The sequence below is a fragment of the Neofelis nebulosa genome, chromosome 7, assembly GCF_028018385.1.
Source record: "Neofelis nebulosa isolate mNeoNeb1 chromosome 7, mNeoNeb1.pri, whole genome shotgun sequence".
NCBI classification, from domain to species: Eukaryota; Metazoa; Chordata; class Mammalia; order Carnivora; family Felidae; genus Neofelis; species Neofelis nebulosa.
In genome coordinates, this window is record NC_080788.1 from 145,226,259 (window position 1) to 145,246,144 (window position 19,886).

At 59.8% G+C, this 19,886-nt stretch overlaps 2 protein-coding genes across 27 annotated transcripts in view; one reads left to right on the plus strand and one right to left on the minus strand.

Moving 5' to 3' along the window:
* WDR20 (WD repeat domain 20) overlaps positions 1 to 8,606 on the plus strand; it is a 67,544-nt gene extending 58,938 nt beyond the window's left edge. For all 13 annotated transcript variants that reach the window (XM_058740311.1, XM_058740308.1, XM_058740298.1 and 10 more), the window contains one exon: positions 7,774 to 8,606. In XM_058740311.1, coding sequence (XP_058596294.1) covers positions 7,774 to 7,827 — 54 coding nt within the window. In that variant the 3' untranslated portion in view covers positions 7,828 to 8,606. The remainder of the gene's footprint in view (positions 1 to 7,773) is intronic.
* The window catches only part of MOK (MOK protein kinase), a 71,140-nt gene continuing 53,638 nt past the window's right edge, over positions 2,385 to 19,886 (minus strand). For 9 of the 14 annotated variants that reach the window (XM_058740315.1, XM_058740317.1, XM_058740318.1 and 6 more), the window contains 6 exons: positions 17,774 to 17,952; positions 16,152 to 16,253; positions 14,989 to 15,162; positions 14,343 to 14,457; positions 12,717 to 12,917; positions 12,097 to 12,632 (listed from right to left, as the gene is read on the minus strand). In XM_058740315.1, the coding sequence (XP_058596298.1) occupies positions 12,552 to 12,632; positions 12,717 to 12,917; positions 14,343 to 14,457; positions 14,989 to 15,162; positions 16,152 to 16,253; positions 17,774 to 17,952 (852 nt within the window). In that variant the 3' untranslated portion in view covers positions 12,097 to 12,551. Of the gene's footprint in view, positions 5,155 to 7,782; positions 8,002 to 11,868; positions 12,037 to 12,096; positions 12,633 to 12,716; positions 12,918 to 14,342; positions 14,458 to 14,988; positions 15,163 to 16,151; positions 16,254 to 17,773; positions 17,953 to 18,160; positions 18,279 to 19,886 lie in introns of those variants that run through there. The other 5 variants (XR_009264809.1, XR_009264808.1, XR_009264810.1 and 2 more) reach the window with 5 other exon arrangements.

Below are 19,886 nucleotides of genomic sequence, written 5' to 3' on the forward strand. Positions count from 1 at the left end.
TGACCTAAGGTTAGCAAAGTCAGCCGGCCTTGGGGACGGTTTCAACTTTGGAAGCGAAATCAGGCTGTTGGATGGAGAGATTCGTAGCCAGCACTCCAGGTGCAGTTTTACGTCGTTTTCGAGATTTCATTTCAAATGCTTCTGAGGCATTGAGTATGCAGTTTCAAAATTCAGGACTTGTATTTGGCCCAGGTCACGAGTGGCCGGTCCCAGGTAAGTAGCCTTCGTGGGGAAGCTTATGCTGACCTGGTTCTGAGGGCATCGCTCCAAAGGCATGATGGGTGCGCTTTCTGGGGACCGGGCGCTCTCTGATCCCTTTCACCCCCTGGCACCCTTAGCTGCACGGGCTGTGGTAAGGGAGGGACGGCTCCGGGGGCACTGCTGGGCGACCCAGGTGGAGTCTGTCGGTGGGAGTCGGGGGCAGGAGAGGCAAGAGGAGGAGAGTATGGTTTCCTTAAAATCAGGCCTCGACATGTGCTAATAGGAGCCCGTGGTGTTTCTCTCCCCAACCGCCCCCCCCCCCCCCCCCCCCCCGCACTGTTAAAGACCATGGTCCTGTCACAGTTTGGGATTTGGGGCTTGGTCACAATCTTGTTCTTCCAGTTTCTGGGGTCCCCTCTCCGGGGACCTGCTGGGTGTCAGGAGCTGGGGGGCACCGCATGGCCCGCTCTTGTGACACCCACACCCTTTCCTGCAATCCGGAGGAGCAGGAGTAGAGCCGCTGGCCGCTGGCGGAGGGGGCGCTTGGAGGGGCGGGCCTCCCTTAGACTGGCTTCCCATGATGACTCCTGCAGCTGTGGGGTGCGGGGAGGGGGGCCACCGGGGTCCTGATCTCAGGTGTGTAGGGCCCAGGGCCAAGCTGCTTCCACGGTGGCCCTGGGGTGATTTTGTAGTTTCCGCACCAAACTTGGAGCTTCCTCACTGAAACTGTTTCAGGTGTTTTTGCTTAAACGTTATCCTGAGCAAGAATATCTTTTGTAACCCAACTTCTGGAATAGAACAGCTTTTGGCAAGAGGAGGCCGTTACTGCTCGGCCAGCACAGCTTTCCTACCGTGCGTGGTCCTTTCTGCCTGCCCTGCCCCGGCTCGCCTCTCTCCAGCCTGCCGTGCTGTGGCTTCCGAGCCCCCCCCCCCCCCCCCCCGGCCACCCCAGCCCTTCTCTGAGATCCTCCCTTACTCAGGGGCCGGGGGGTTAAAATCCCTTCGAGGGCTGGAGAGAGAAGCCTTTGGAAAACGCCGCCTTCTTCTAAAAGCATGTGTGTAAGAGGCAGTGGGCAGACTCCTGAAAAACAATCAGTAACTTTGGGTTCTACGTTCACTTAAATAGTGGTAAAGAATCCTAATTTTGTCTCGTGTGCTGATTGAAGCTTCTAGCGTTTTGGAAATGTTCTGTGCGCCATTGCCTGGAACCGAGCGTCCGCGCCTCTGACGGGAAAGGGGAGTCAGCTCTTCAGGGGCCACAGGAGCGAAGCGCCTCGAGGCTCCACCTGTCTGCGGGCCTGCACACACGTCCCGGGGGACCCGAGTCCCAGCTGGCGGGTAGCCGGGCAGCCGCACCCCCGGTTCCTCCACTGAATCGTTAAGACCCTCGTCAGATACTGAGTTTGTGCAGAAATCGGTGGAGCCGCTCGGTCAGACGTCTGCACCGTGTACGGGGCTCCCCTCTCGCCTTGGGAGGGAGACGTTCGGTTCTTTGTTGGGGAAGCTCAGAGGGTGAGGGGGGAAAGCCTAAGGGTCAGGGAGGGCCGGGGAGGGAACCCGAGAAAGACCTAGCGGCAGAGTTCCCTGGGCTCTTCCGGGAGAGAGGCGCGAACGAACGCAGCGTCCCGCTCTGCGCCCGAGGGCTCGGCCGAGGCCAGCCTGTCCGAGGCCCCGGCACTGCCCCGCCCCTCCTGGCCTCTGAGCCACTGTCCCGTCGAGGGGCTGCGCCCACTGTCGGGGTGTCCTCCCTCAGCAGGGAGCCTCCACGTGCGTGTGGTGGGCTTGATAAGTAACCTGGCAGCGTCAGCCGTCCTGGGGACACATCAGGGACCGATCGGCGAGGCCCCCCGTCAGCACGCCTGTCGCACGGGGCTGCTTGGGACTGTCATGGGTTCGGGTCGTCAGGGGGCTCAGCGCCGTGAGCCCGGCGATGGCCCGCGAGCGCCGATGGCAGGCTAGAGAACGGGGTCCAGGGCTTGCGTTGAAAAGCACTTGGGTTCAGAGCCCAGGTTCTGAGCCGTAAGAAAATGCACCCTCCCCCCACCCTGTGGAGGGGACAGTCCCCCTGGTACCTCGGTCACACTCAAGCTGCTGCCTCTCAAAGGGTAAAGGAAGAATTTCCTGCGTTTTTTATTTCTGTATACCTAAGTTTATTAAGGACTGCTGTGTTAGGTGGCATCGTATAAAATTGTATGATTATTTACGTTTAATGAAAATCAGAAGTGAAATGTGTGTCCTTTTTTACGTTTTCATCTAACTTCTTGACAAATAAATTTGATGAAGAGCCTTCCTAACATGACATGCTGGTAGGTTAACTGTTACAGTAATTAATGAGGCTTTCATGGCAGTATCGGTGATTCCTCATGTTAAGAAAACGGTGTTTGTGTGGCACTGTCTTGGGTCTTAGCTGTTCCCTCGTCCCCGTCGCGGCCGGGGCCTCCCCGCCCACGCGTGTCCCCAGGCGCTCGGGGGCCCTCTGTCCGTAAACGCGTGCCAACACCGGACGCATAGACAGTTTCCAGTGGTCGCTTCCACAGCGAGGCTGTACGGCAGTCCCGGCTGGCCGGAGAAGGAAGCTTCTCGGTGCTTGTTCACGTCGAGAGCGCCAACAGCCACGGGAGTTCCCACACTTCCGCCCAGTTCCGCGTCCTCGTGACTGGAGACTCACTGCTCCGAGCGGCAGAGGTGCCGACTGTCCCGTCTGGGCGAGGGCTGCCGACGGACTCCTCGGCGACGGCGCGGACGCGTGAGGGGGCGGCCTGGGCCGCCAGCGGCTCGGCGTCGGGCGTCCCGTCGGGTTCCCTGGCCAGTAGCTGGGGGCACCGAGGCGGGCCGGCTCCTGGAGGAGCTCCTGTCCCGGGCTGTCCTCGTCTTTCTTCCTCCTTGTCTCACATGGCCCGCCTGAGGCCTCGGGGCCGCCGTGGAGCCGTCCTTCCGGAGACGCCCAGCCCACGTGGGGTGGGGAGAGTCAGCGGTTCGCCTCGTCCTGCAGGGAGGTGTCCTCCCCCTGCCCCCGGCCCCCCAGCTGCACCCCGGCCTCTCTCTGGCCCTGAGCCCCTCGAGGCCGGACTCCAGCCTGGATCTGCAAGGGCCCCGGAGGCTGTGGGAGGTCACCTGGTCGGGCCCCGGGGCTGCTCCTTGACAGGAGACGTTCGGGCCTGGAGCTCCCTCCGGGCTGCCTCTCCGCCTGCTCCGGGGGCTGGACCCCGAACCCTCTGACGGTGCCGTCCTCCCGAGCGCCCGGCGCGAAGTGTCGTGCACTTCACCTCTCACGCTGAGCTGCCAGCGCAGAAGAGCCTGTCGCTCGTCCGCCCTCACAGCGGCCGACCTGATTGCCCGCCACAGCAACGGCGTGTTTTTCCCTTAGCGGGGAGTAGATTTTCGGCCCTAAACGCTGCGAGGTTGACAGCAAGTTGAGAAAGACACACACGACATTTTAATCTTTTAAAAATAGTCTGTGCCTTGAAAAAATACTCCATCCTCCCGTGTCTGCCTGTCGGAAGAAACCGTTGACTGTGGACCCGTGGTCTCCTGCAAGGGACAGAGCCTCTGGAGGCGCCCCGTCCCCTCCCCTCCTTGAGTGCTGGTGGCCTCCAGACCAGCATCTCGCTCTGGGTGGGGGCCAGCATGGCTGAGACCCTCTTGAAGCGACTCCAGCCAGAGGCGCTTTTAGGGTACACAAGAGCGTCCCCTCCTCCTGCCATAGGAAGGGGGTGCTTTCTCCCCAGGCAGAGTTCTGAGCTGCCCCGACATGCTTGTGCCCCAAGAAAGCCTTTTGCCCGGATGTCTGAAAAGAGCATCATTTTCTCCGGGTGAGTTTCTCTTGAGGCATCAGGCCGAGTGGTCTCCCTGGGGGAAATTGTCACCCCTGATGTGACCTGTCGTTGGGCAGGTCAAGGCTACCACAGGGACAGGGTCTGTTTACTGCCCAGCAGGAGCCAAGGCCCCAGGCCCAAAGTGAGCAGTGGGTCGAGGGCCACGAGGGGCCCGGGGGGGGGGGGGGGGCGCGTTGTGGGGGAGTCACCCTCGCGGGGAACCAGGGCTGTGCTGTGCCCACCCCTGACCCTGGCCGTGCGGTCTGGGGCTTCGGCTCCGCCAGGCTTCCACGGGCTCTTCATGCAGTGCTTGGGTCATGCGAGCCGTGAGGGTCTCGTGGAGGGTCGGGCAAGAGGGGTGTGTGGCTCGGGCGTTCTGGAAGAAGTTAGCCTGCTGAGATTTCTCACTGTGCCCGTGCCATCTGTAGAAGGACATCAATTTACAAATGGCATCTGCCTCTTAGTCTCTGTGTGACCAAGAGCTGGAGTATCTCCTCACTTAATTTTCGAGTGAGATCTCTAGCGGCAATAAAACGGCAAGTCTGGTGACGGCAGGACAGCCTAGTAAATATTAGACTCCGGATTGTCACTATTCCAGTAACCGCTTCCTTCCTGGGGCCTGATAGGGTGTTAGGCAGATTCGCGGGGTCTGGGCCGGGGCAGACTTGCTGTTCGTGAAACTGGTCCCCACACCGCTGAGGACACCGACACGGCAAGGTCGTCGGGCAGGCCAGACGGGCACGGCTGTCTCTAAACCGGGCCTGGTCTTTGCTGTCCCCTCCCCGTGAAAATAACCAGTGAGGACACAGTGAAGTGCAAGCCGGCCTCGGGAGCAGGCAGACCGGGCGGCAGGGCCACTGTGCATCTGCCACGGATGGCGGGTCCGGGGAGCCCCCCCCCCCCCCGGGATGCGCCCCAAACTGTTCTTATGTGACGATGGCAGCTGGCCTCCCTCCTGAGAGTGGTCTGGTCTCTGTTGGGGGCCTGTGTGTGTTCTCCATCTTTCTCTTTGTCCCCCAGTAACCTTTAAACTAAAGCACGGCGTACAGGGAGAAGGTGAGCTGGACATTGAATTTTTGTTTGAGCGGCAGTCTTTCCCCGGTGCCTCTGCTGTCCATCACGGCAAAGCGAGTTCCATCTGTAGGAGGCGAACGGGTGTGGGTCTGCGTCCCACTGACCTCCCGCTGCCGGTGGCGAGACCCGGCCCTCGCCCGCTGCCTGTGTCAGACGCGCCCTCGCGCCCTCCGAGGAACGTCACGGACCCTCACCCGCACACCACAAGCACCTGCACCCCGGGGTTCGGGGCTCCCTGGGCAGGGCCCGGGTGGCCCGCCGGTGGTCCTGCTTCCGCCATTCTGTCCCTTCTCCCTTTGCTCTGGTTGAGGGCTCCAGGGAGCCCTCGGGTCTCTCACCCACAGCCGGGCCTGGCATCCCGGGCTGCTCGCCAGCTCGGTACCCGAGGGGCGGCACCCTGGGGGTGGGTCCCTGGCGCGCACTGCCGCACCGTGTCCGTTATTAAAGACTCGTTCACCAGGGTTGACATCGGAAGGGCTAATAACCCTGTTATCCGGACCCTGCAGCTCCCTGGACATGTGGCAGTAGAGGGTTGTTGTGAGGGGGGGTGGCGTTGGGGTGGTCGCTCGCTTAGCTAACCTTCACGGTCTGTTTCGAGCCTGGGCCTCTCGGACAGCGGGGCCGCAGGGGGTCGTTCCTGTGGGGTTGAGGCTTCGGCCAACGGAAGCCGGAGAATGTGTGTGTGTCGTCTAGGAGGAGAGGAGAGCGGGCCTCCCTGCCGGGCCCCAAGGACGAGGCGGCATCTCGGGGGAGAGGAGATGGTCAGCCAGTGGAGGCGCCGTGTCCCTGCTGACGTCAGGCCCAGGAAGCCGGGGCCCCCGGCCACCTCCGTGCCTTAGCACCCGCCCTCCACGGGAACTGCACACCCACAACCGGAGAGAGGCTAAGGCGTGGGGCGGGTGGTGGAGGGGGTGGTGTTGGGGCGGCCAGGCCTGCGCTCGGCACCACAGCCTGTCGTCCAGGGCCACCTGTGGCCACAGAGCACCGGGAAGGGGCCGGGCCGAACGGAGATGTGCTACAGCGCCCGCCTCAAAGGCTTTGTGGGAAAAAATAACGTCAAGTCCGTCATTCGTAATTTTTAAATCGATTCTGTGTTGAAATAACATGGGATGTATTAGGTTAAATATATTGTTTCACCTTTTTCTCACTTGTTAAATGTGCTACTAGAATTTTAAATTTCACACGTGGCTTGCCTTGACCTTGTGTTGGACAAGGCCGGTCTAGAGACACCACCTTCCCTAATGTGTGTGTGTGTTGGGGGGGGGGGGGTGCCTTTCTCAGAGTGTCCTTGGTATTTAAGTGCAGCCACCGCTGAGCAGGGTGTGCGGCTCTGTCCCCAGACGGGATCGTGGTTCTCCCGTTGGCGGGAGGAGCGGAGTACTTTTCTCTGGTTTGGAGAGAAAAGCGAGGTCTTTATTTTGTAGACTTGACAAGCTGTCCAGGACACCCCGTAGCTCCCGGAAACCACTTTGTTAGTCGGAATCGCCTGAAACCTTGACGAGGGAGGCCTCCCCGCCGCTCCGTGGAGGCTGGAGGCTGGGAGGCGGCCCGAGGTCGGGTGTGCTGAGCCGTCTGTCCCGCGGCCCCTTGATGGGCGTGAGCGGGAAACGCGGGGGGCGCGTCAGACCAGGCTTGTGCTCCCGGACGCCCTGCGCGGGGCTCAGCTGTCACACCCCGTTGGCCCTTGGCTTCCTGATCGTGTCCAGAGTCACGGGGGGGCAGTCTGAAGAAACGAGGCGTGAGTGCGGGGGCCAGCGACTTGCCTGGCTTCCCTCCGGCCAGGTGTGGGCGCGGCCCCGGGGTGTCCGCACAAGTGCAGTGGGTGAAAACACAGCCGCGGTTGCGTGGAGTTCAAGGCTCGTCCTGGGTCCACGAGTCACGGACGGAAGCATTTTGGGGGCAGCGTAAGCGTGTGTTCACAGAGCCGAAAAGCCGTAGCTTCAGCGTTGCCCTCTTGTGACCTGAAACTTCCCCGCGACGGTCGCCCACCAGCCCGTGACAGAACTCCGTGATGAGCACACGCGCATCCACGCCCACGGTTAGCTCTGGGCCGCGGCCCCGCTCACACGTGGAGTGCCAGAGGCCTGCCACCTGCCGGGAGGGGCTGCCCCGTGGCACACACACCACCTCCTACACCCTGTTCCCTGAGCTGACACAGCGCGGGTGTGGGCCGCATTCTGGGCCTCCCCACCCGTGGCCCAGATCCTGCTCTGTCCACCGGCCGAGTCCACACTGGTGCTAAAGCCGGGGATGGGGGGGGGGCACCACCGTCGCACCCCAACCAGAGCGCACCGACCGGCTCGCGGGGCTGGGTGTGCAGGTGGGGTGGCCGTGGCCGTGGGAGCCAACGGGGACCTCTCCTGGGGACCTCGCCGTGGCCCTGAGCCGCGGCCTCTGGGGAGGGTGGCCTACGGCCGCCCCTCGCCTTCAGGCCCACGACGTGCCGGGGACCCCGGGCCAGCCCTGCCCACCGGAGGACAGCCAGACAGGGGCCAGGTTCAGTGGCTCCTGATTAGTTAGGAATGTCACACAATGACATGAATGACAATGAAGTAGAGGACAGAGGACACTGGCTGACAGGCCAACAGGGTAACTCTGGTCACGCGAGCCGGCTGGCAGAGGAGTGTGGCTTTCTTGGCTGCCCCGTGTTTTGCTGGATTAATGTAAACTGCTTTGTTTGCAGGGCTTACTGTCATCCCAAAACCAGGCCAGCTCTCCAGGTGGAACTGTAGTATAGTGACCCACGCGGTCCTGAGGGAGCGACGGACAGAGGCGGGAGCCCCGGGCGCGGACACTCGCGGAGGCAGCTGTCACCCGGAGTCGTGGGAAGACCCTCGGGGCCCGCTCGAAACCGCCTTCTCTGCCACTCACCCAAAGAAGCCGTTGCCATTTTTAAATCGTTCTTGTGGGGCTGCAGTAAAAAATAAGAAATGGGATTTTCTTGCTTTTTACTCGAAAGTTCAATGTAATTAAAATCTCATATATGTGTGTATATATCCATACATACATATATATATGTATATATAGTATATACATACATAGTGTAAAGTGTTTCTTGGACAAGAAATCCCCTTAAACTCACTCTTACAAATAGCACTTCACTCTGGTTTTGCACTGATGTCTTTATACTTAGGTGGTCAGAAGGCAACCCGGAGGGCACTCGTGAAAGTTGTCACCTTCTGACGGGAATCTGCCATTCAGGACGGTGGATGCTGCGATCTGAGATCTTCACGAGTCGTTTGCACTTAAAATAGTTCACTGCTGTTAGGAAATGACTTTAGATATGGGTCTCACGGACTCACGGCCCTCCAGGGTGTACAGATGCTTTTTAATCTTAACATTTATTTTAATACTGTTGTTTCCAGTGTAGTCTGGCTCTGTATTATATGTACAAATAATGGAATTCTGCTTCTGGGGGACGTGGTTACTTCACCAGTAATTTTCATCAATCTAAGAGTGATATTTCTAATTCATGAAAAAAATATTAATATTAAAACTATCTTGAATACACCATTTGTTTATCTTTTGTCAAGTCGGCTCCGCTCTTAATGTAACCTTTTGTTCAATTAAAGTTTGGTATAAAATTACCCGTCCTTTTTCCACCACGTTCCCGGAAGCCCTCTCTGCTGGCGGTGCCCCGGCCAGGACGGGCCGCTCGAGCGAGCGCGGCTCAGCTGGAGAGTTCCGCGGCCCCGTCTTCAGGCTCACCGTCAAGCCGTCGTGGGTGCCTGCACGTGTGCGGACGGGCTCCGGCGAATCGTTCTTTCCTTCCGGCTCTAAGGCCCGGCTGTTGTCATTGGAAGCCCGTGAGCGCTCGTCCGTCCGTCGGCCTCTGGGGAGCGTGGAGGGCTCCGTTCGCCGCGGGGACTGAGGGCCCCGGGACCGTGCGGAATTTGTGTTTGGTGGAAACCGGCTCAGGAACGGCTCTGCGCGGAGGTCGCGCCACAAACACTCGTCGACCCCACAGGCGAGAGAACCGCGGTGAAGTGTAGCGGCCAGGCAGGAGAACATTCTCAGCTTTAAAAAGCCGTACGCAGCTGCACCCCGAAGGCATTTTTATTTGGTGTGGCCGTAAACCAGGAGCGTGTGACTCGCATCTCTCTAAGCGAGCACATTAGTCTGGGGCACTGCCCACACGACTTCGGGAGAAAAACGAGCGTACGCCCTTCGAGACGTGCACTCTGTTTTCTTCGTTTCTGCGAGCACAGCGACAGGACCGATGCTTCACCCCAGGCCGTGGCTGCTTCTCAGAGGAGAGGCCCGGTACAGCTGCTCACGGAGCCTCTGGGTCCCAGGGACGTGCACTTTGGGGAAGGTGAATACCAGGAAGCACGGACACCCTGTTGTTTTAAGTGAGACACTCGATTTATGTATCCTGTACATTCCGTACGACCTGCGCATTAAAACAGCACATCCCGGAGAGTTGGCGTCTGCCCTCTTGGTCAAAGCACTGGTTTCCAGGCGCTGTCGGTGACGCACAGAACCCCAGCCCCGCAGGTCCAGAGACGCACAAGGAGGTCCACGGACTGCCGCAGGGTCACCAAGGGCCGTCTTGGAAAATGAAGTCCAGAGTTCCTCTTGTGACCCCCCCCACCCCCACCCCCGGGGTCGTCTCCTCTTCCTGTGAAAGGACAGGTAGAGGCCTGGCTGGGCCCAGGACAACTGTTAGATTTCGGGCACGGTCAGAGGGCCTGGCCGTGCCCCCCGGCTTTCACCGGCCCCACGGGTCACGGCCCTCCAAGTGGGCAGGCCTCGCTCGGTCCACCGTCTGTGGTCACCCTTCGGTCGGGCTCTGGAGTCGACGGCCAGCCGTGTCCCAACGTCGGCTCCCGGCCCCGTGGTCCAAGCTGGCTTCCAAAACCGGACTGCCTCGTGACTGCCACACGCTGGCACCGCCACCACGGACGTGCAGCCTGCAGCGGGCCCTGGGCACGTGGCACCCGGGCCAGACTCCGGCCCGTCAGGCTCTCACACTCCAGGGAAGGAGGCGGGCTGGGCATAGGCCTGGCCGGCCTGATACGCTTTGTATTTGCTTTCACTTCTTGCCTCGAGCTTTCCGATGCTTCTGGAGCTGGTGAGCGCACTCTCCGAGTGTGGGGACCGGTCTCAGGGAAGCTGAGGGGAGGAAGGCGTTCCAGGGAGACTCTAGCTCAGCCCTCGGCCCTGCAGTGAGCTTGCGGGCCGGCCACGTGGCCCGGCCGGAGGAAACGGCGCACACCCAGGGGTGTCCCCAGCAGCGGGGGGCAGCAGAGCCCAGGTCGCTTCGGTGGCATCGCCTCTGCTTTTCCTCCTCCACAAGCAGGACTGTGCCGCTCAGGGCTGTCAGAATCGGAACCCTTGGACCGGCACGGCTGGCTGCACCTCGGCTGTGTGTGCCCGCGCCCCAGGGGTCCCCTCTCGGGCTGGGAGCGGGTGAGCCAGGTGGACGGGGTGCTGGAGCAGGACTTCCGCCCCATTTCCCTCCTGGGGCCCCGCGGCGACAACTCCTGTGCCCGGGAGCCCTTTAATAGCGTTGCCTGCAAAGGCTCAGGTGGCCTCCCTCAGCGCCTGCCCAGTCGCGAGTGAGCGGAGGCGGACGCGGCCTCCCATGCCCACCGCTGGGCCGAGAGCGGGCCGCTGCGTGCGGGCACCCAGGGGGTGCGGGACGCCCCAGCGCGGCCGGCAGCACCTTCCCGCGCTCCGAATCTGCGGGACGGTGGAGTCGCTCTGGCGCAGGGCTGGGCCAGCCGTGGCCATCCTGGGGCCCGGTATGGCTGCTTCACGGCACTTTTATTCCAGAGACCAACGTTGAGCCAAAAGAGCTTCATTTGGTGGACAGGTCACACCCCACAGGGGCCTGGCCTGAGAGGCCCTCCGTGGGGAGGGGCAAGTCTGCTTTCTCAGAAAGTCACGCGGGAGAACGTTAAAGATTTTCCCCTCAAATTTTACACCCTTAAAGGGGGTAAGAGTTTTCCTTAACTCTGCCGCGGAGCCAGTCCTCGAGGACAGGAGCCCGTCCCTGCTGAGCCGCTGGCCCTTGGGGGCCTGGTTCCCCGGCGCCTCCCCGCCTGGGCTCACCCACAGCGGGGCCCTCTGCGATCCCGTCTCCCCGGCCTCCCTGCCTCAGCTCCCTCGGGCCTTGGAACTCCCGGATCCTCCCGCAGAGGCAGAACGGTGCCCTGCCCGCCCGCACAGCAGGGCATCGGACAGCGAGGCAGGGTGTTAGATGGGGTCAAAGGAAGCTCTTTTCAACCCCTCGCCATGTGCACCCAGCTCTCAACATCCCCCAAGTCTTGTTTCTACTCTTGACTCTGCCCTTCCTGGGCGCCTCTGCCCCCCCTCGGCCCGCACCCCCCTTGCCTTGCACACCCGCCCCTCCCGCGGCTGCCGCGTCCACCTGCGGACTGTCCTGTGAGGCCGGGCCCTGCTCCACCACCTGTGACTCGGGTCCAGAGGTGGCGGCCACCGGAGAGGACGTGACCAAGAGATTTGACCGCGTGGTGACTAGACTCCCAGCCCCCCAAGTGACAGGGCTGGTCACCGTGCCCAGCTGGGGGCGGCAGGGCCTCCGCGCCGGTGACCCAGCTCCAGGGTCCCCACTCCCCACTCTACCTCCCTGACGATGACCAGCCTGTCACAGACTTGTCTCAAAAGAGGGAACAAGAAGACTGAAACTAACCTGGGAAATTTGCTCTTTTTCTTTTTTCTTTCTTTTTTTTTTTTTTTTTAACGTCATAAGTCTGTGGGGACGAAGAAAGAAGGCATCGTTCCCACACGGGGAGCAGCGCGCTCTACTCACGGGAGGAAGCTGTGAAGCCTGCGCCGACGAGCCTCCTGCTGGGCGGCCTCCCTGCCTCGGCACCCAGGCCAGGCCTGCGTTTACTCCTTACGGGCTTTTCAAGCGCGACAAAATTAAGCCGTACCGGTCTTCCCAACAAAATAAATTCCCCAAATATGCTCACAAAACCTAAAGCAGAGAGACAGCTGGTCAGGACACGTGTTAAAGTCAGGAAGCGTTCAAATGTCGTAACGATACTTGTTCTTTAATAAAGCTCCGACAGCACAGTCTGTGACGCCGCAACGCGCCCGGCGCCATCGGCGATGTCCTGGAGGCGCCGCGCCCACAGCCACGGCGACACCGAGCCTAAATACACAATATAAATTCGGATTTCTCTTCGGAATCAGATAAAAAATTACAAAATATTCTCTACCCCCAGTTCTTACGTTACGAGAATGAAACAAAAGCCCCGAATGAGCTGGTCTGACGAACGTATTCGGCAGGAACACAGCACGGCCGCTCTCGGGGTGCAGATCCCGGGCTCCGGCTGGCCAGCGGGGCAACGCTCTCGGGGCGCCAGGCTCCGCGAGGGGGACGGGGCTCTCCCCGGAGCCCTCCACCCAAGGCTCGGAGGCGATCGCGGCGGCCCGGCCGCACCTGGTTCCGCGCAGTGCTGCCCCTGGGAGGCGACCGGCGTGTGCTGCTCAGTAGCGGCCGCCTCTCCTCCCTATCGAGGGCAGACGACACTGTTTCATGTTAGGCTTCGCGTCCTTCTGCGGGTCTGCCTGTCGGAGGAAAGGGCAGACGCTGAGCGGAGGCCGGGACGGGCCCGGGGCGGCGAGCGGCGGGACGCTAGCGAGACGGGCTACCTTCTGGTTTGTGCCGACAAACTTCGGGGGCCTCGGCACCGGGACTTTGCCGTTCGCTCCGGGTCCGAACACGGAGTGCAGCGCGGGGCTGGGGTACGAGGCCAGTTCGGTCACCCCCGAAAGCTTCAGTTTGGGCAGTTGCATCAGGCAGGCGGGTCCCTGTCTCGTGGGAGGGTCCTCCTCTGGCTTTAGGGACGGTTTCTTGAAACAAAACACAGGCCCGTTGAACGTGCAATGGTGCCCCCCTTATGGAAATCGGGAAATACAACAGGGGCTCTTTTGCACGACTTTCGCCTAATCTAACTTGACCCAGAGGTTTGACCGCGTGGTGACTAGACTCCCAGCCCCCCGAGTGACAGGGCTGGTCACCGTGCCCAGCAGGGGGCGGCAGGGCCTCCGCGCCAAGTCGTCAAGGCCGGCTGGCCCTGCGCTAGCCTTGGCTGAGCCAGTGACGCGGCTCCAGGGTCCCCACTCCAACTCCCTGACGATGACCAAATCTGCCCACGGCCTTGCTTTCACGTGGCTCACGTGCTGAGAATATTTTTACATTTTTAAAAAGCTGAAAACAACTTCACGGCATGTCACAACTATAGGAAATTCCCGTCTCAGTGGAGATTGTCCTATTGGAACACAGCCCCACCGTTCATTTACGGATCATCCACGGCACCAGAGAAAAGAGGGCGGTTGTGACAGGGCCTTACGGCCCACAAAGCTGGGAAGGCTTATTACTGCACGGCCCCTGTAGACACGCGCAGCCCTCGGGAGTGCCAGCAGGAGTGACGCGGTCGGACAGGTGTCTGGCCAGGAGGGAAGGGCAGAGCAGGGACAGCAGCTGGGAGGTGAAATGAGGGAGGCTCAGGTGGGGGGTGGGGAGCTGCCGAGAGGGGGCTGCCTCCCCCACTTAAAGGGAAGGCGTGGGGAGAAAAGCAGGTCTGGGGGGAAAGACCGGGAGACCGGGTCTGAACAGCTCGGCCTGTGCACCACGGGGGAGCATCAGGCAGCAGCCTAGAATTCCAGAAAGCCTCCTGGCGGCAGCCACACCCATGGCCTCAGCTCCTGGCACGTACCGACGCTCAGTAAATGCCGGGGTGAGTGACGGACGGCACAGTCCTCACGAAGTGCGGGGCCAGCCCAGAACGTGGGACCAGGGAGCTGAGAGCTGGGGCCACGTGGGGCACCTGAGGATGACAAGACCACAAGAGGAAGGTGCCGTTTCTAAAGCGATCGATCCGGGCCCAGACCGGTGCTCACCCGGGCCCGCTGCACCCGTGTGGACGTCTGGGGCCGTGTGGCGGCTGGGGCCGGTCATCGCCAGCTGGGTCACCTGGGTCAGCGTGGCCTGTGCCCTGTGCTAGTCAGGGGGCACAGGCAGATGACAGCGGCAGAGTGCATGGGCAGAGAACCTGGCACCCACGTGTGGGACAGTCCCACCTCGCCAGGCCTGTGCACATGGGGTGCCGCACCCACCGTCTCCCCTCGGCCGGCGGGACGGAAAGGGCAGGCATGACCGGAGCCCGGCTCCCTGCACCTGCCGAGGGCGGTGTCTTCCGCGGGGACGCAGGCCACCTGAGGGCATCGGGTCCCAGCTACCGACCCCATTTCCAGCTCCCCGACTTCACTTAGTACCTGTTTCCTGCCCTCCTTTGAAATCTGCCAGCCGTTAAGGAGTAGTTCCGGAGCCACGGGGCACTCTGAGAAGACGGACTTCCTGTGGCTGGCCAGAGCCTGCTTCTCCACTGCCCTGTGGGGAAGGAAGAGAGGGGAGTGGCCCCTGAGAACGTGCGCAGCACGACCATTCTGCCTCGTCACCGCCTCTTCCACGTCAACCGTTCCGGGAGCCTTTTCCGTCCTCTGTGTCGGCCTGCCGGTCTCTGGGCTGGGAGAGGAGAGGGCCCCGTGCACCGTGGGCCCTGCTCCCCGGGAGGTCTGGGTCAGACGTCACCTGCACTCGCACCGCTCACACCGGCTGGAGCACAGGGAGGAGCAGAATTAGACGCCCTTGGGCAGGTACTCCAGTGCCAGCACCCCCAAGCCTTACGGCGAGATCCCCCGGTCGACACCGACGTGCACCGGGCCCCTCCCGGAGCCTGGGCACCAGCCACAGAACCGCCCCCCCTAGACCCTGCAGTGGAGTCGCTGAGGCCGTTCCAGAAAAGAACGAGGTGTATGTTCCCGGGGCCCCCGAGTTCAGGACAGAGCTGTTCCCGGACCCAGCTGCCCCACCACGTGCCCCCCAGGTCTCCACACCACACGGAGGCCCACGGAAGCCCACCTCTGGTCCTGGAAGTAGGGGTGCTGCAGGGCCTGATGGGCAGTGATTCTCTCGTCGGGGTCGTAGGCCACCATTGCGTGCAGGAGGGAGAGGCATTTCGGGGACAAATTGGCTGTCAGTAGAGGTATTCCTGATCCCTTTTTAAAAGGAAAATCAAAACTCATAGCTCTCGACCTGTATTGAAAGCCCAATGACAATAAACGATCATGCCATTATGTAGAGCACCTGGCCAGCCGTCGTCACGATCCTACAGGGACCCGCACGGAGAAGGGGGCGGGACCGAACCTTCGTCCAAACCCAGAGAAAGTGCAACAGCCCAGGGGCCCCTCACACGAGCTGTGGAGGCGACAATGATGTGTCACCGGAGGCTTATGGACTCTGGCTGAGGTTTGCACAGGGGGAAGCCGCGTGTGCCCCAGCGGGGTGCAAGGGAACTCTCTGTACCTTCCGCTAAGTTCTGCGGCGAACCTAAAACCACTCTAGAAAAGTGAAGTCTACCTTTTTAAAAACAGGGCAGGGGTTGTGAAATCTGTTACGCTATCGGTGTGAGAAAACGACTTTCCCCCCAAAAGACTCAGAGCACGTGCCCACCTGAGAAAAATGAGGTAAAGTTTATAAGCAGAAAAAGGAAGAATTCAAACTGGTTGTCACCTCCTCGCCTTCCCAGGGCCCAGGAGCTGCCCACCCCCTCAGCCCACGGGACTCCCCCTCGGAGGCCCCCGGCTCCCCGGATTCAGTAACCAGTGCCGGTGTGGGCGTCAGTGTGGCTGGCAGCTCTGGGTGACGGTCACAGAGCGCTCACTGCGCACCGCCTGCACGTGGCATCCCTCTCCACCCAGAGGCCCCTGGGTCCTGGGTCAATATTCAGAGGACGGGACCCGAGGGCCAGGGCCTCAGCAAGGCCAGGAGCATCTCCCGCGGCACCTAGGAGGGCACCCTGGCGGGACCCCCGGGGTGGGGGGAGACAGCTCCGAGCAGTGCTCGGTGCTCACACCAGCCCGACCTGGAGCCCCTTCAGCGGCCGCGGGGACCCAGGCGGACGGAGGAGCCACGAGGGCAGCAGAGGTGCGGCCCGGTCCGCCCCCCCCCCCCCCACTGGCTCCCCCCAGCAGCCCCCGCAGGGGGCAGGTCCACTTGGGGCCCCAGGGCGCACACGCACTTACTGTTTGAACTTGGTGAGAGTCTTCTCCGCAGGTGTGCCGATGACGTCGTGGATTTTTGAGATCTGGTCCAGCTCGTTGGCTCCGGGGAAGAGGGGCTGAAGGCTGGGGGAGGGGGAGGCAGGGCGGAGCTGCGGTCAGGACGGGCCGGGGCCACCTCATCCCAGCGACCCGCTTTGTGGGGCGGCCAGCTCCCACAGAAACCCGAGGACACGAAAGCCGCATGGCACCCCGTGCATGGGACTGCTCCGGCCTGTTTCTCCTTTACAGCGAGCGGGTGACACTCTTAAGACGCGGCCACATTCCTCTCCGTACCCCTGGGATCCCTGCAGCGAAACAGGAATGTTCACACCGGAACACCTAAACTCGAGTCTCGAGTCCCAGGAGCTTTTTCGACAAAAATTCATGGTGGGTCAGGTCCGGTTTTGTTGACAGATGAAGTCCAAGAAACGTTTTGGTTTTCAGCGATTTTATGGATTTGGGAATCGCGGATGAAAGAATTTAGGCTTCTATAAGTGAGTTCAGTTCGCAGGACAGGCCACGGCGGAGGGTTTACTAGTGCGGCTTGGGCACCGGGGCCACTTCTGCGCGGGCAGGTGGCTCTGAGATGGGGCGGGGGGCAGAACGACGGTCTCCCCACGGGCTGCCCCTCGCTCGGCAGATGAGCAGCCGTCACGTTCTCGACACTGAAGTCCCTCCACATCCTTTCGGATTAATTCAAGGGATCTCAGCACAGCGGAAAGGACCATCAGTACTTTCAGCATCAGTGAAATCGCCACTCAGCTTTCCGAAAATAACAAGCCGATTATCAACAGGTATGTCCTGAAGGACGTGTGTGTCTGTATTCACGAAGTGGTTAGCTGAGCAGGTGGCAACCGATGACTCGGGTCCCCGCCTATGATGCACGTCACCCGACCTTAAACGCACGGGCTCGTCCTTTGCGATCCGCTCGGAGCACGTGGGCACCACCCTGCCCCTCCCTGGGCCTCCTCTACCCCACACCCTCCTCACCTCTGGGGGAGACCAGCCCCTTCCCTTCTCCCGGGCCGCTGCTCCATCCAGCGGCGAAGCCCCGAGGCTGGGGGAGAGGAGGCCGGGGAGGCCGGGGAGGATGGTGAGGACGGGGCTTTCTGGAATCCAGCCATGCTGCAAAGTGGCCCACCCTCACGCTTGCGGCCAGAGCATCCTACTCGGTGGACTGTCTCGCTCAGGGAAGGCCCCGGGAGCAGGGCCGCTGCCCACACGGCAGGCCCCACCAGCTGGCAGGAAGCGCCCTCCACTCTGCTTCTGAACGTCAGTCATTCCACCGATGAGGCCGAGTCAGGAGGCCGACCGACCTCAGGGAAGAGCTGACTGACGGTAGTTTGTACTTTGAGAAGCAGACGAGGAGAGTATTTGACGCAAAGTAAAAGGAAAGCCTGCGACGTTTTCCGTCAAGTTAGCACCAGTCACGTGAGCGGGATGACTGCAAAATCTGTTTGGTAAAGGAAGGCACCGGCATGACGCCATTGGGCTGGCCGGGCCTCGCCAGGCAACCTGTTCGAGAAGGTTCACTCGGCGGGGCGGGGGGGGGGGGGGGCCCACCGGGCGGGAGTCCTCAGACACGAGGCGGGCCTCGGGCCTACCTGGCGATCTCGTAGAACACACAGCCTGCACTCCACAGATCCATCTTGTAGGTGTAGAAGCCGTCGGTGAGGAGGCACTCCGGGGCGCGGTACCAGCGCGTGGAGATGTACTCGGTATACGGCTGCTTGGAGTAGACGCTCCGGCAGGACCCAAAGTCCCCTAGTTTCAGGACGTCCTGCTGCAAGGGGAGAAAGGCAGGGACAAGTGACGTCTCAAGCCGCTGCTGTACCACAGACCATTTCAAATGTTTATGCACTAACAGGAAAATTACCAGCATTGCAACTAGCTTGTGAAAAGAAATTACTTTGTAAGAAATTATAAGAGTGCCTCTGACAGATAAGAGAGTGGGGTCTCTGCTCAGTGGGACACGTTTACAGACATCCTACCTGTGTCTGACGACTATTTCCGGACGTCTACGGGTTTGGGGAAACGTTAAGTCACCGCGTGAGTCTACAAATGAATTAAACACCATATCGTGTCACCCGATCATGACTCTAGCTGCGAAGTTAGCCCTGCTGGCAGCTTTGTTTTCCCTGTTGGGGGAGGGGGAGGGGAGGAGGGTTGGGGCCAGTTCTCTGGAGCGAAGAGCTCTTGGGAGCAGGTCAGACAGACTGGGTAGACCCCTTTCGGGATACCTCTTCCATTCTGTTTACCCCTCACACATTCAGGTGATAAACTAGAGGCTGGTAATGCACTTGGAGCCTCTGGTACCTACAAACCTCCGGCAAACATTAAATGCGGGCACGTTTCCTACCCAGGTTACCACGAAACCTCATTCCGGCGGCCTTTCAACTGATCCCATTTCCCAGTGGATCATGTTGGACTTCCAACAAAAATCGTAAGGCATGTTAAGAGGCAAGAGAAAACAGTCTGAAGAGAGAAAGCAAGCCTCAGAACCAGTTTCAGAGAGAGCACAGATTTAAGGATTTTAGAATTACCGGTCAGGGAATTTAAAATCACTATGAGTAACCTGTTAAGGGCTCTAGTGGAAAAAGCAGACAACATGCAAGCTCAGCTGGGAAATGCAAGCAGAGAGATGGAAACTCTAGGAAAGAATCAAAAGGAAGTACTAGAAATAAAAAACACTGTTAACAAATAAAAAGTGACTTATAAGCTCAACAGACTAGACGGCCAAGGAAAGAAGCAGTGAGCCAGAAGATATGCCAACAGAAACTTTCCAAACTGAAATGCAAAGAGAGAAAACGATGGCAAAACCAGAAAAGAACAGCCAAGAACCACGGGACCGTTTCCAAAGTGCCTGGAACTGTGGCACTGGTACCACAGCATGGACGGACTCCAAAATGGCGATGCTGAGGGGAAAATCCAGGTCAGAAAAGAGCACATACTATACAATTCCACTTAGAGAACATTCTAGAAAGTGTAAACTAATTTATTATGACAAAAAGTCTTTGCCTGGGGACAAAGGACAGGAGGGATGACCAAGGGGCATGAGGAAACTTTTAGGGGCAAGAGATCTGTTTGCTAGCTTGACTGTGATGATGGCTTCACGGGTGCACACGTCTGCCCAGACTTACCAGGCCGCACACTTTAAATACGTGTGGTCGAAGTGGCTATGGACTGAGACAGACCTGAGCGTGAATCCTGCCTCTTCTTTTACATGCACGGTGTTTGGAGTGATAACCTCAATGCAGTTTATTTTTTTCTTTTTAATTTACATCCAAATTAGTTAGCATACAGTGCAATAAGGATTTCAGGAGTAGATTCCTTAGTGCCCCTGACCCATTTAGCCCATCCCCCCTCCCACAACCCCTCTAGCAACCCTCTGTTTGTTCTCCATATTTAGGAGTCTCTTATGCTTTGTCCCCCTCCCTGTTTTTATATTGTTTTTGCTTCCCTTCCCTTATGTTCATCTGTTCTGTGTCTTAAAGTCCTCACATGAGTGAGGTCATATGATACTTGTCTTTCTCTGACTGGCTAATTTCGCTTAGCATAATACCCTCCAGTTCCATCCACATAGCTGCAAATGGCCAGATTTCATTCTTTTTGATTGCCAAGTAATACTCCATCGTGTATGTGTGTGTGTGTGTGTGTGTGTGTGTGTGTGTGTGTATACATACATACATACATACCACATCTTCTTTATCTATTGAT